Source organism: Phasianus colchicus, chromosome 2 (genome assembly GCF_987193195.1).
Source record: "Phasianus colchicus chromosome 2, bPhaCol1.hap1.1, whole genome shotgun sequence".
In the NCBI taxonomy this organism is placed as follows: domain Eukaryota; kingdom Metazoa; phylum Chordata; class Aves; order Galliformes; family Phasianidae; genus Phasianus; species Phasianus colchicus.
In genome coordinates this window covers 31,752,628-31,766,764 of record NC_143437.1, presented here as the reverse complement: position 1 = coordinate 31,766,764, position 14,137 = coordinate 31,752,628, and the positions used below count along the sequence as shown (strand labels likewise).

At 36.9% G+C, this 14,137-nt stretch overlaps 1 protein-coding gene across 6 annotated transcripts in view; it reads right to left on the bottom strand.

Annotated features, from left to right (window-relative positions):
- Positions 1–14,137, bottom strand: part of RMDN2 (regulator of microtubule dynamics 2) — a 155,358-nt gene that overhangs the window by 30,398 nt on the left and 110,823 nt on the right. For all 6 annotated transcript variants that reach the window (XM_090135275.1, XM_031593276.2, XM_090135279.1 and 3 more), the window contains 3 exons: positions 8,409–8,598; positions 7,376–7,478; positions 5,203–5,263 (listed from right to left, as the gene is read on the bottom strand). In XM_090135275.1, coding sequence (XP_089991401.1) covers positions 5,203–5,263; positions 7,376–7,478; positions 8,409–8,598 — 354 coding nt within the window. The remainder of the gene's footprint in view (positions 1–5,202; positions 5,264–7,375; positions 7,479–8,408; positions 8,599–14,137) is intronic.

Sequence of the window (14,137 nt, the reverse complement as noted above, 5' to 3'; positions counted from 1 at the left end):
AATTTGGGCAAGAAGCTTCTGGTAAATAGATAGTTCAAGCTCACCTCATTTGCACTGGCTGCAGCATTTCATCTAAGCACCACGACTTCAAGACCCTTATCCCAGAGCATGCATCATGCTCCTCGTCACAGGCAAGAGGCTTAAAAAAAACTCAGTGACTTGCAATGGGCCTATGCCAGCTTCTGCATTTAGATTCCTTCACAACTTGAGTAATCAATACAAGCTGAACAAAGCAACAAGCCATGAACAGTTTTTACTCTCTCTCTTTCTGGGGTTGTCAAACAAAGAGTAACACCTCACAGCTAGTTTTTCTTTTCCAGTGTGACCATTCGAGTTTTTTTGTTTTATTTCTTAAGCAGCGACCATTTGATCTCACTGGCAGCACAATATTAAGAGTGATCACGTTTTCAAATATCTGGATTCAGATATGAAAATTATTTGCATCTGGAAAAGTTCATTACCAAAACTAATTGTTTCAAGATATGTTGCTCTTTTTGTTCTGCTAACATTTCATAAAATTTAGTTTAAACATGGTATTTGTAATTTGTCAGTGTTCTGATCAGCAAGACGGATATTCTAATTTCTGATATATCTTATGATACAGTTTCATGAAAAAAGCAGATGACCTACTAAGAAGTTAGACAACATTACCTATTTTTATCCAAAGCATGTCTGAAAAGTAAGGAAGAATATCGGAACTCTAGGCATACATGAGCAAGAGTCTACTGATAAACCATTACACTAAATTCTCCTGATGCAGACAAAAGAGATACTTCGTTTTCCAGATAGTTTATAGCAGTTCCACAGCACAAGAAAAACCTGCTCTGGAAAAGGATGCTTTCATCAGCATAGCTCTGCCTACACTACGGCTTTACTGAACAGTTATGTCAGTCAGGGTGTGACCAAAACATCTTTATGCTGTAAATGGAGCTTTCAAGCAACAGGAGTAAGTTTCCACAACAAACTTTCTGAGAGGTCTATTGTCCTACTTCTTGCTAAACCATAAAAAGAGTGCCAGGCTATATGAATTTCTGTGAAAGTTATTATGAAACTACGTTCAAAAGCACAGCAGCAAATGATCCTTTCTGATGCAGAGGAAAGGAAGTAATTTTAAGGACTAATTCAGTTCCAGCAAGATATTCTCTACTGAATTAAAAATCAAAAAGGAACTGGCCCTAAAAGTTAAAAGAGCTCACAGCTGAAATGGGGATATTGGATGGGTATAAGAGAATAGCATACAATTACAGACATATACATACATACATACAGAAATTCTAAATACAAACTGAATTTCAACTTGAAAGATACACACAAAACAAAATAGCTGAAGGAAAAGAAACATAAGAAAGAAAATAGAAAACAATTAGCAGTGAGAAAAAAAATAGTCAATAGAGCCCCTGTTCAGTTCACAGGATTCCTGCCTGGGCTCAGGTGCCTACTGCCACAGAAAATGCCCTAGGTTACCCTATCACCTCTAGCTACTGGCTGAGAAGTGTACAGACTCCAAAAGATAATGTGTATTACATGCCACATTGTACAAGTATCCTAGAATATCAAAAGTACACAATAGTTCTCCATCCCCTATATGGGGAGGACAAGTCCCACACTCACCTGTCGACATGTATAATGTATGTACAAGTATAATACATCTGGAAATGAGTACTTTTCCTTTCAACTGTGAACCAGTTTCTTCCCTAACTGACTACTTTTTAGTGATCTTAGTGCTTTTCCATAAATATTTTTAAGATTTATTTTTAACTACAGGTATGATGACTTCCATGTTATTTCTTCATGCAGCCTTCCAGTATTTAAAAGGGGATTATAAAAAGGAAGGGAATCAACTTTTTATTCAAGTAGATAGTCACAGGACAAGGGGGAATGGTTTTAAGCTCAAGGAGGGGAGGTTTAGATTAGATGTCAAGGGAAAGTTCTTCACTGAGAGAGTGGTGAGGTGTTGGAAAAGTTGGAACAGGCTGTCCAGACAGGCTGTGGATGCCCCATCCCTGGAGATGTTCAAGGCCAGATTGGATGAGGCCCTAGGCAGCCTGATCTAGCACCAGATCTGGAGGTTGGTGGCCTTGCCTGTGTTAGGGGGTTGGAACTTGATGATCCCTGGGGTTCCTTCCAACCCAATTCTATGATTCTATTGTCTTAATTCTACTGAACTGTTTTCTGCTGTTTTCTGTTCACACGCTGTCTTGTCTATTTTTTATTTTAGGCAAAATTCTGTTTGCATACAGTTTTGAGAGCCCAGTTCATTCTGGAAAGATTCCCTGAGTTCTCCTTTCTGTTCATGATGATTAATGTGTAAAATACTGTTTATATAAATTTGCATCAGCCAGACCCAACCAAAGCAGATCTGACATGGCTGACAATCAAGTTTTCTTGAGTAATGGGGAAAATCCCAGCAGAAAAGAAAACAGAAAATCAGTTCTTATTCAGAAAGAGAAGAAGAGGACAGAGGCTACAGACAAGCCAGCAAACATATCTGAGATAACTGCTTGGTGTGCTTTTGACTTCCAGAAAAAAATGTTAACACAAGTTTGTTATGAATAAGGAGTATCACGCAAAACCATTTTATTTTTTTCCTGACAAGATAAAGTGTTATTAGAGGAATGCAACAAATGAGATATGGCTTGACCTCAGTATAGCCTCTGACTTCGTCGCACATGACATTCATCACAATCTAGCCATGAAAATATTGTTTAAATAGTTGCAGAATCACCAGTTAAGTAGTTGCACAGCCATTAAAGGTATTCCGCAGAATTTTGTCCTGGATTCATTACCTTCCAACAATTTCATTAATGAAAACAAACAAACAAACAACCAAAAAAAAACACAAAACCCAAAACTTTTAAAATAAGTTTGTAATCTGAGAGAGGATGATGCAAGCATCTGTATCCCCAGTGGCTCAGTAAACCAGAGAAATGGGCTGAAATCAACATGAAATCTATGAAACTTGCTGAAAGCACTCTACCGAGGAAACACACTGTTATGAAACAAATTCATTGCTGGTTAAGTAGTGGCACAGAAGAAGAGAATATACAGAGACCATAGTCTGAGAGTTAGCAGACCAGACAAAAACATACAACTGTCTTTCTGGAACATATCAGCAGGAAAGTTCACTCCTTTCAGGGCTTCAGCTAGAGCCATATATCCATTATGGACACTACACTTAAAAAAAATAATATATATATATATATATATATGTTTCAAACCAGAAAGACTTCAGAAAAGAAGAAATAAGCTGATAATGTGGGGGGAGGGGGAAATCACACTAAACTATTTAAATTTGTGATGTCCACATATATCACTAGAAAGGCACCACTTCAGCAAGTAATAAAATCTTCATATCTATTTGCAATCCATGTACAAAAAGTATAATAACTATAAACCATACCAAAATCCCTTGCTTCTAATAAAAAGCAGTAGTTTACAAAACAGAAAATACTCAAGTAAGGACTCTCAAATAGGTTTTCTCAACTAACCTCTGGAACATGTCTCTTTACACTCACATTTCTTTCCTTGCTTGATGTGCCTGCCAGTACAGGATCTCACATCTGAAGTCAACAGACCACCTACACCTCCCTCAACAACATGCAAGCTTTTGTCAGCATAGTTCTGCCAGTGAAGTTGAGTTTATACATCCTGTCTGTCTCTCAGGATGGTGGCAAGAAAGGCAATCATACATTTGTGAGATTTTGTGGTTGTTTATATGCGTAACTCTAGCTGAAAGGAGTACAGCATCATTACTCCAAGCAAGTGGCCATGGCTGTGGTCAGCCTAACAGCAGAAATGGCTGCAAATTATTGTCAGCAGGTATTCAAGCTACAGTGGCTTCATATCACCTTGCACTAAACGGCGATGCTCAAGTTATCCTCTTCCATTAGTTCTGCTGCCGCAGTATCAAACTCCAGCAGATAGGCAGTAACAGGCAGCTGAGAACAGCCAAAAGCAAAAGCTTCATCCCAAACCGCCACATTACAGACACTGTCACTATTAGTTACAAGGGACCAAAGAGAGAAAATGCAGATCTCCACGAAGGTGAAAGCCAGCCTGAAATTCCCACAGCACACCACTTCCAGCACCCCGCTGTTACATAGTGGGTATTTTGGTCACTAGTTGCTATAAACCAAAAGGGAGAAAAAAGAAGAAATGCGGCAATGCTCATAGCAACACAGCACAAAACCATAACACAGCCATTTCTGAAGGTCAGAAAGAGTGAGATACCAAGCCCACAAGTCACCTACTTAAATGAAACCATCTGTATCTAACCAAGTAGTTAACAACCTGAGGAGAAGTTACTGTCACTCCAATTCAGGTGGGTAAAATGAACTCAGATAAACCACACTCCACAAGTGGCTACTTCTTTTTAGACAGCCTGAAATAACAGGATTAGGTTTAGATACTTGAAAGCTAAGTGAATTCCCAAATTAAGTATGTGAGGATAAAATTAATTACAAACATAGAAGCTAAAATGGAAAGGAAAGCTAAGAATATTAGAAAAGAAATCAGGAGGTCAGTGAAATTGATTAACAAAATAGCAATGTGAGGACCTATTATCAGAACTCAGTAAAATGATCTTTTATCTGATAATGATGATCAGACAAGAATAATTCACATGTGCAAAGATTTTTTAATTACAGGAAAGGTCTATGAAGTTAATCCAACTGCCAAGCTTGGAGGAAAATTATCCAATAAAGCAAAATCTGAGAAGTTATTTGAAATTTTCATAATTCTCTTATTATCTATTTGTAGTTACTGGAGTTTAGCTTATCAAAATTTTGGAGAACGCTTACTTTTCATAAAGGTAAAGACAAAGTCTGAGGCCAAATGACGTTATTTTGAGAAGAGCTGAGAGAGAAAGTAAATTGAAAACTACAGTTTTTCTGAGCAATAATGCACTGACTGAGGCAAATACTCCCACCTATATTTCACAGTAGTTATTAAAGCATGGTTAGTGAGTTGTCTCACGTGCTATAATAAATGCTCCATGGAATACTTCAATGCAATTATGTAGCTACAACTAATAATAAATGGCTTCCATAAAACTATGAAAAATATTAAGAATATTTTATGAAATTTATATTCAGATCCACCATAACGTGGATACTTCTTTATAGCCAAAGGCAGCTGTCTCTTGCGTTGGATTTGATAAATACATTTAATTAATTAATCAAAAAATTAATTTTCCGAACTTACCACTGGTGACTCTCAGCACTCATGGCATCCAACTTGACAGCCTTTTCAGCTTTAGCCTTTCCTGTAACAGGAATACAATATATTAAAAGATCTATTATAATCTTCTACATCTTTGGCAAGTAACAAGAACTAAGCAATCAGAAATATCCTGGCTGTAAGGAAATTCAAAATTCTCTTGCAAATATAGGTTGACAATCATGACTTTACACAATTTGCTCTTGTATACATGCACTCAGACCCCAATTAAATGATTGCAAATTTATTATTTTTTTCTTAATCCATTTTATCAAGTCAGATGCAACTGAATCAGAGAAGGACTAGACTGGACTGTTGAAGGAGGCAGTGTTATTTCTAAGACTTTTTAAAGCAGGTTAGATAAGCACCTGTCAGAATAAGCAGCAGAGCTCCTTCCTTCCTTGGGTACAGGGATTAGCTAGTTGAAGTTCCTTTCCAGTACAAAGTCTTCCATTATGTTCTGCTTTTAACTGAATAAAGATGACAGAAAGTGCCCTCATCAAACCCACACACCCAGATGAGATGCTCGCTCTTTGCACTGTTTCAGCTGCAACCAATTAAGCCACACTGACATTTCTGTATTACAAGTTAACTTCATAAAAACAAAGAGCAGCATACACAGTCCTCTAACCCAATGGAATGAAAAAACACAAAACTACTGCCAGCTCCCCTGCAGTCTCAATCCCTCTGCATCCTTCCAAAAACAGAGATGAAAAGGACTGCCACCACCCACCCCTTATGAGAACGAGCCGAAGGAGGCTGATTACCCAAGACCTAAACCCTGTGTCATTCCTTCTCAATCCCTGTCTTTTGCTATGCTGTTATCTTCCATCAGGAGAGGCTACAACTAGTCACTGGTAAAAGCAAAAATCCAACAACAGAGATCCCTGTTGTGAAATAGTTTTGTTATAATCCTCACAGCAACTTCCACATAAAGAAGCCAAACTGCTACTAAACCAAAGACAGCATCAATTAAGTAGTTAAGAAAGCACAAGTCTTTATGACGAAAGTACAGGAACAAAAAGATAAGGTCAGGGACCTTGGGATATGCCTAAGTTGGCTACAGAATAAGTAATAACAGCCCAGGGACATGACACTGCCTTTAAGGATGACAAATTGCAGCCAAAGTTGCTTTTTCAGTGTTGTCCTTCCTTCTGACAGAAAAAAAAAAAAAACAAACAACCTGCAGAACATTAGAAGAGTCACAAAAGACTGAATTACATGAACTTGAAATACACTTACAAAACCTTACTTTGTTGCAGCAAAAAGGGAGAGGCAATGGAGAAATAAAGGACAGAGAGGGATTCCCAGATACAGGCAAAGAGATTGCCATAAGAACAAAGTGTTTGGAAAGACTGGAGGAGGGTGATACAGGTAGAGAAGAAGTAGGCTTTATTGTAGTCAAGAGAAGAGGATCCAATACAAAAAGGGAAACAAATACTGTCCTTCTTGCCAATATGAAACTAGACTGTAAAAGAAAGAGAAGTGCTTTTAAAAGCAATAAAGAAAAAAAATGCTGTGAAGAACATTGGAACATTGTTATGGCTAAGCTATCAAACAGGATACATAGGAAGGGACACCTGGAAGCAACATCTTAAATTGTCATACATGGGAATCTTGACAAAAACATCAACAAGAAACAGTTTTATCCCCAGTACTATTGTAAAGGAAATTGCTGATTTGCAGGAGTGCTACTTTGCCTCAGAAAAACAAGCCTTGAGTTTGCTTTTCTTCTCTCTCTCCCAAAGGTTAAATTAAGACAGAAACTGTGCTGAAATATTTTTTTATATTCTTTCATTTTAAAATTATTATTATTTTATATATGTATATATATATATATATATATATATATATATATATATATATATCAGTTTCCATCTGATTCTCATAAAAATGAAGATTTTTAAGGCATCATCCATAACCAACAGACTTAAATTGTGACCAAGACTTTTTATACACCGTTTTTTGATATCTTCAGAGAAGAAAGAATGGACTGAAGTTGTACATGATAGGTTTTGTGCAAAATATTTTTATTACAGTACAAATGCTCTCATTTATCAGAATGGACGTTGTTTAGATAGCAAAACATTACCAAAGTTCAAAGTGTGTTTTACTACATTCAGAAAAAGTTGTACATAATCATTTTTCATCTACTTACCATCAGAAACATATCTTTTCTTTTCCTCAGCATCAGTGGCCATCTCAAACATATCTCCATAAGCACGTGCAAATCTCCAAAGGAAGTCCACGCAGTTTTCATACTGAAAGCAGAGAGCAGCTTAGAATCAGATCAGATTGGGATTTACACAGTTTCCTTTAACAATACTTAGAGTGGGTAAGACAAACACAGCATAAATATTTGGTCATTTTACATCCTTTTAGACTACTTTTAATTTACATGAGAATCAGATATCAATTTCTCACTGCCGAAGGAGAAAAATACTTTGGAAGTACTCTAAACAAGCTAAAGAGGCTTCATTTCAAAAACCAGTTTAAAAGTTCTTTTTTTTTTTTAATTAAAAATATAAGTGTAACCCCATAAAATCCAACAGATTCCTGACTGATGTGATGTATGCTTTCTTTAGATTTGAAATGAGCATCAAATTCACTTGCAAGTAGCATTTCACCAACTTGCCTGGGTATTTCAATACATAAATGTAATCAGAACTAAATATGAAATTGATACACTGAATGGAGTGCTAACTGTCAAGCATTTTGGAATTTTATCAAGAGTTAAACAAGTACACAGTAAAGCCATCAAAGGAAAAGTGCACATGAAGATTTATAAGATTGCTTATAAAGGTATAAGCAGACTACAGGCTCATAGTTTGATTTCTTCACAACACTTGGTCTGGTTAATACCTTATTCCACAGAACTTTCTCATACAGGCCATTCTAAAACCAGCAAAAAAAGTTTCACTTACCCAGGAAAAAAGCCCACAATATCTCTTTAATGTACACAAAAATACAAAATCTCTAAATTTTTGAGTGTAGATGAGATATAATACAACAAAATTTTCATGCCCACCCAACATGAACATTGGTGCCACCTTGAAATATTTATTTTTCAATACATTTTCAAAGTAAGTATGAAATTGCACTTTCATTCCTATGTGCATTTTAACACTTGCATTAAGGGAGTTCACAGAGGTAGTGCTAAGCATAAGTTAATAGCAATGTAACACTAATACCTTGGCTTCTTTCTCAAGTAGTAGTTTGAAGCTCTCCTTTTTGTCATCCTCTGAACCCTTGTGCAAACTGTCCACCTCCTGCAGAAGATTAAACAATTCATCTTCTGGCTGCACAGTGGTATCAGGTGACTTCTTACAGCCCTTCTCTTCCTCAGAGTCTCCTTCAGTATCAGTATGGGCTGTAAGATAACTAAAAATCACAGAAAATAATAACTATCTTTTCTAAAAATACGGCAAATCACTGTGAAATTAAAATGCAAAAAAATTCAGTGCAATTTATTCCATTTGTCCAGACTGAAAAGTTTTTATTCATGAAATCAAGCTTATAATTATTACAGTACCTTTATCTTCAAAAGGACAGCACAACCAAAATTTCAAACTGTCCTGCCTAATCCTACATTCAAAAAATTTAGAGACATATTAGAAATATGTGTCCTTGTTCTCCATTTGAAGCACACTTTAAATCACTAATGTTTACTAAGACATTCTCTGCAAACCTGAACGCTTTGCAGACCTGAATCTCTTCAACTCTTTACCTCAATTTCTCTATATTTTGAAATGGGAATGAGCTTAATAACCACAACAGAAGTGCTGTAAGAATCACTTACACAATGTCCTCTCAAACACTTTGAAGATCTAAGTATAAGCGATGATACACGTAAACAAATTGATAACAGTGATCTTCTGTACATTCTGAAGGTTAGAATATCTGAAACTGGGGAAGATCTTATGGTAATTAATTATGCTCTGTGCAGAAGTACTCAGCACAAGGCAGTCAAGGACAAGGAAATATTTACAAAAGCCATAAATACCACACAGAGATAAGCAGTTGGCCTTACTGTGCAAAATGCTGAGCATACATTAGGGTCCTCCACTTTCACATAGGAGCAGCTGAATAGGATTATATTTTAAAAGTAACCACTTTCTCTGTTGAGTCCCCATCTCACCAGTCAGGCAACCCAGGCAAACTCCTACATTGCTCAGGAGCCACAGGGATAAAACAAGAGCAAGATAATTTAGTTAAGTATTAAACATCATTTCAGCATTTTGGAAATCAAGGCACAAGTAAAGCTTTTTTCTGTTTTGTTTCTGATTGCATTAATTTTCTTACTAGCTCTCTGTTCAATCCTTGTCATGGTTGAAACATTTTAAGCACAAAACCATAACACATTAAGAAGGCTATATGGACCTCTAAAAAATAAATAGCTAGGATTTTTCCTATCAATGTGGGTAAGCTGTCCGAACTGAAGGTAGTTTTATTTTGAGAGTTTTATTTCCGGCCAAAATAAGAGTATAATCAATATTATTGATATCAAACTGTTATAAAAAGAGCTTGATGGCTGATTTCAAAAACCAGCTAGCAGGTTTACACATCTGCTCATATCAGAAGAGCAAGCTGCATGTTATGAAGAGCTATACTAAGTGTACATATGTACAGAAGCAAAGCAAAGATTTATTTCAACAGAGTCCAAAATCTCCTAGAGTTTAAGGGATCATGAAAGTAAATCAAGATGGAAATTAGAAACAAAGGAAGAACAGTTACTATGGTTTGTTCTTCAAATCTTTTATGTAAGTATTCTAACATCTGCTATTTCACCTGTTGTTTTATCAGATTATAAACAGAAAATGGTTTGATGTGATTGGATTAAGAGCAGCCTCAAGAAGGACTTTATATTATTGGTTGATAAGAAATTTGACATGAGCCAAAAGTGTGGACTTACAGCCCAGAAAGCCAAGTGTATCTTGGGATGCATCAAATAAGAAGTGGCCAGCAGGACAAGGGAGGTGATTGTGCCTCTGCACTTATGAGGCCCCAACTAAAGTGGACCCAGGCATGGGGCCCTCAGCACATAGAGCTGCTGGAGTGGAAGAAGACCGTGAAGATGATCAGAGGGCTGGAGCACATCTCCTACAAAGACAGGCTGAAGGAGCTGGGCTTGTTTCTTCTGGAGAAGGCTCTGTGGAGATCCCTATTCCTTCCACTACCACCTACTGATAGTCTTCCACTACCTAAAGAAGGCCTACAAGAAAGTTGGAGAGAGACTCTTTGTCAGCGAGTGTAGTGATAGGTCAAGTGGTAATGGCTTTAAACTGAAAGAGGGTAGATTTAGATTAGACATTAAGAAGAAATCATTCATGATGAGTGTGGTGAGGCACTGGAACAGGCTGCACTAAGAAGCTGTGGATGCCTGATCTCTGGAAGTGTTCTAGGCCAAGCTGGATGAGGCTGGTGTTCCTACCCATAGAAAGAGAAGCTGGAACCAGATGACCTTTAGTGTCATTCTGTGGCTGTACACTTGAAGGTCTTTTCAAACATAGATGATTCTATGAAAAGTGAATATTTACATGTTAAAAATACATTAAGCAATACCTGAGAAACTAGAAGAACTTAAAAAACGACTACACTCACTGCAAACTGTGTTAATCTTTATATTGCCAATAGATTTTATTTAAAAGGTAACAACAGTGAGTGATAAGAATGTGAGGAGCAATGGTCAGCCAACAGGACTCAGACCACAGAAGACTGTTCAAAGTCCAAAAAGCAAACCATGTTGTAGACTCACCACACTGTTAAGCTGTTAGAAAATCTAGACACACAGTATTGCATTTAAAAAAAAAACACCATAAAAAAAGAAAATCATGATTGAGCTATCTGGTATAAAACACTGCTGTGGTGTAAACTCGTTCTGATAGTTCAACAGACTGGATCAACTGGTTGGGTTTGAGGAAACATTTGCCCAACCTGAGTCAGGTCAGCTGAAGACTGTACTGAAAAGAAATGGAAAGGGATAACAAATGAAGAGATATGGGAAGTAATTCTTAGAAGCAGGCAAAGGAAATGTTTTTTTTTTTTAAAGTTATACATAAAACATAGGAAGGAAAAGGATTTATGATGTAAATCTTTCTGGCGACTGACATCAAGTGTGATTTGAAAAGCCTGGGTGACTGGCTTGTTGAAGACTGGTGCCAAATGTGACACTAGTTTCAATGGTTCATCACCACTGCGCATTTTATGCTCAGTATAAAGGCCTCTGCAAACCAACCAAACTATAAATCTCATTAAAATGGCAATTGGGATAGAATTAGGGGAAATCTTCCAACATAAGTTGGAAGGTGATCACCTAGACACAATGTATTTATTTTTAAATAAATGTGCCCTTGTTACACTTTCTCAAATGGTAAAGATTGAGATGAAGAATAGAAACTGAAATGGTTAAAAGCAGAATGTAGAACAGACTAGATGCGGTGAGCTCTGGAGTATTCAGTCAACGTCTCATTAATTCAGCATATCTTCCAATCAGGGTAGCTTTTATTACGTGAAAAAAATTACAATTTTTTAAATAAAAAGTGCTATTTTTCCACTGAAAGAAATATATAATTTTTGAAAGGCAATAACGCAAAGCTTCTCTCTCCAAGGTGTTGAACATCAACAGTGACATTGGGAACAGACCAGAATAGATCAAAGCAGTGAAGGTCACAGCAGGGAATGCCAGCATCAAATGTTTTTTTTTGGGGGGAGGAGGGGAAAGTAACATTAAAAGCTTTCCTGGGAGAAGTTTGCAAACCTGAAACTGGTGGAGTCATTTGGCACAACCTATTCATGTGTCATTTAAAGCCAGAACTGCCTAACACAAGCAAAACCCTTCTTTCAGGATCATAAAGATATTGCTGGGTCTGTGAAACACACTGCATGTACTTTATCCTAGATGGAAAACCAAAAGTGAAAAAAGGAAGTTTAATCTGTAACTAAGAACAATGCTATCTCTCTAGTGCACAAGCCAGTAGCTGAATGCATTGCCATGCACAGACTTACCACAGGACAGCATAAAGCAGTGCTCATGGCATTTACACACTTACAAGCACATGAAGTAGTGAAGCATATTAACTCAAAAAAATTCTGTCTTATTGTCACTTATAGAAAACTCTCATATAACGTGCATCACTGACACTGAAGTTACTTATGTCCTCAGAAAAACCTATATACATCTCAGCTGTATGCAAACCAGGATTATTAACCTATTTCCATTTAAAAGAAGAAGAAGAAACTTACTAAAGTGAAAATAAAATTATCCTAAGTATAAAGAAGACATGTGAAACAAGCACACTGAGTGGAAGGTGTTGGAAAAAAAAATCTTCTGCTGTTCAAAACACATTAAAAATCATTGAAAAATTACATATCCAAATGACTAATGCTATCTACAACCTTGAATTATCATCCTTCCTTCCAACTGTACGCAAATACTCATCAGAGAAGGCCTCTCTTCAGGACACACTCAGTACTCTTGCACACTATAATCACTTGTGTTGGATCATCCCATCAGTTTCTTCATCACACAGAACCTGAACAGACAAGTTTCCTTGGTTAGTTCCCAAACAGCAATGCATCACTCCTGACAAGATGTAACGATCTCAGTGTCAGGTGTGGAATGACAACTATACTGTGCATGTGAACCTGATTATTGTCAACTGGTGCTTTAGATTTATCTACATCTCCAAATATTTTATGCTCAGTATAAAGAACTCTGCAAACCAACCAAACTATAAAACAGTGTGGGAAACTACAGAACCTGAAATGTTTGTACACAAGAGGAGGAAATGCCTTTGACAACCGTTGCCAATATTGAATGCTTAAAGTAAAAAAAGGGTAACAACTGATTTGTAAAGAACTGATAGTTCTCAGAATATGCTATCAAAATAAAAGCAAGAAGGCTGGGATGTAACAAAAGACAAGATTCTGCCCATGGGAACTGAAAATACATATGGAGGAACTCTTCAAAAACAGAATTTCATTAATTACTATGTGCAGCACATTGTTGTCTTCAGATTATTGTTGTTAAAATACACATCAGTAGAGAAAAAAGTTACTTAAGATGGACAATTTACAGGCATCATGCTGCCTACGCTATGTATGTAAAACACTGAGGAGATGTTAACCAGAAAACAGCTGCTATAAACACACACTGAATAAACTGCATGTAAATTTCTAATCTATAATAGCAAAACAAAGATGAAATTACAGGGGAGTAAGTTCATCACTATTCTCACATTACTACTGTAGGGTGTATTAGGCAACAGATGAAATTATAGAACTACAGTTCCTCTCCTGAACTCCAGGTACATCTCATCCTTCAGCATGTTCCCCAAATGAGGCCCAAATGAGGACTTCATTAACAGCAATTGGACTATGAGCTGTGATCAAAACCAGGAACTCTGAACCTTAGTCAGTACCCTGAATCACTCATGATTAATATTAAGCAACCAGGAAACATATACAGTAGCAAATATATATAAACAAGCCTGCCTTGTGTACACGCCTTGCATTCAGACATAACTTCCAAAGCACGCAACACCTTTTGGCAGAACACTGTAGCAACTCATCTGTAAGGTTCATAGGAAAAAACAACTAAAACCACTCCTAAAGTCTGAACCAGCTCTGTCAGAGACTTAAGCAAGACTATCTTATTGCTGAAAGTGATTATAAATCACACCATCATCTTGAACTTTGCTTCTCATTGCACAGCTATGTAGCAGTGCTGCAGCAGACTGTCTCCAATCACAAGTATAGCAGCCTGTATTGGACTTCATGTTGGACCAACCACAGTGCAGACAGAGGGTCACAGAGAGTTTTCTCTGATTTGAAAACAACTAATCTCATCTTTTTCTGAAAAGAGAAATATAAAATATACATAAAACTTTAAAAGGACTACTGTTTAGAACACAAAGCTTCA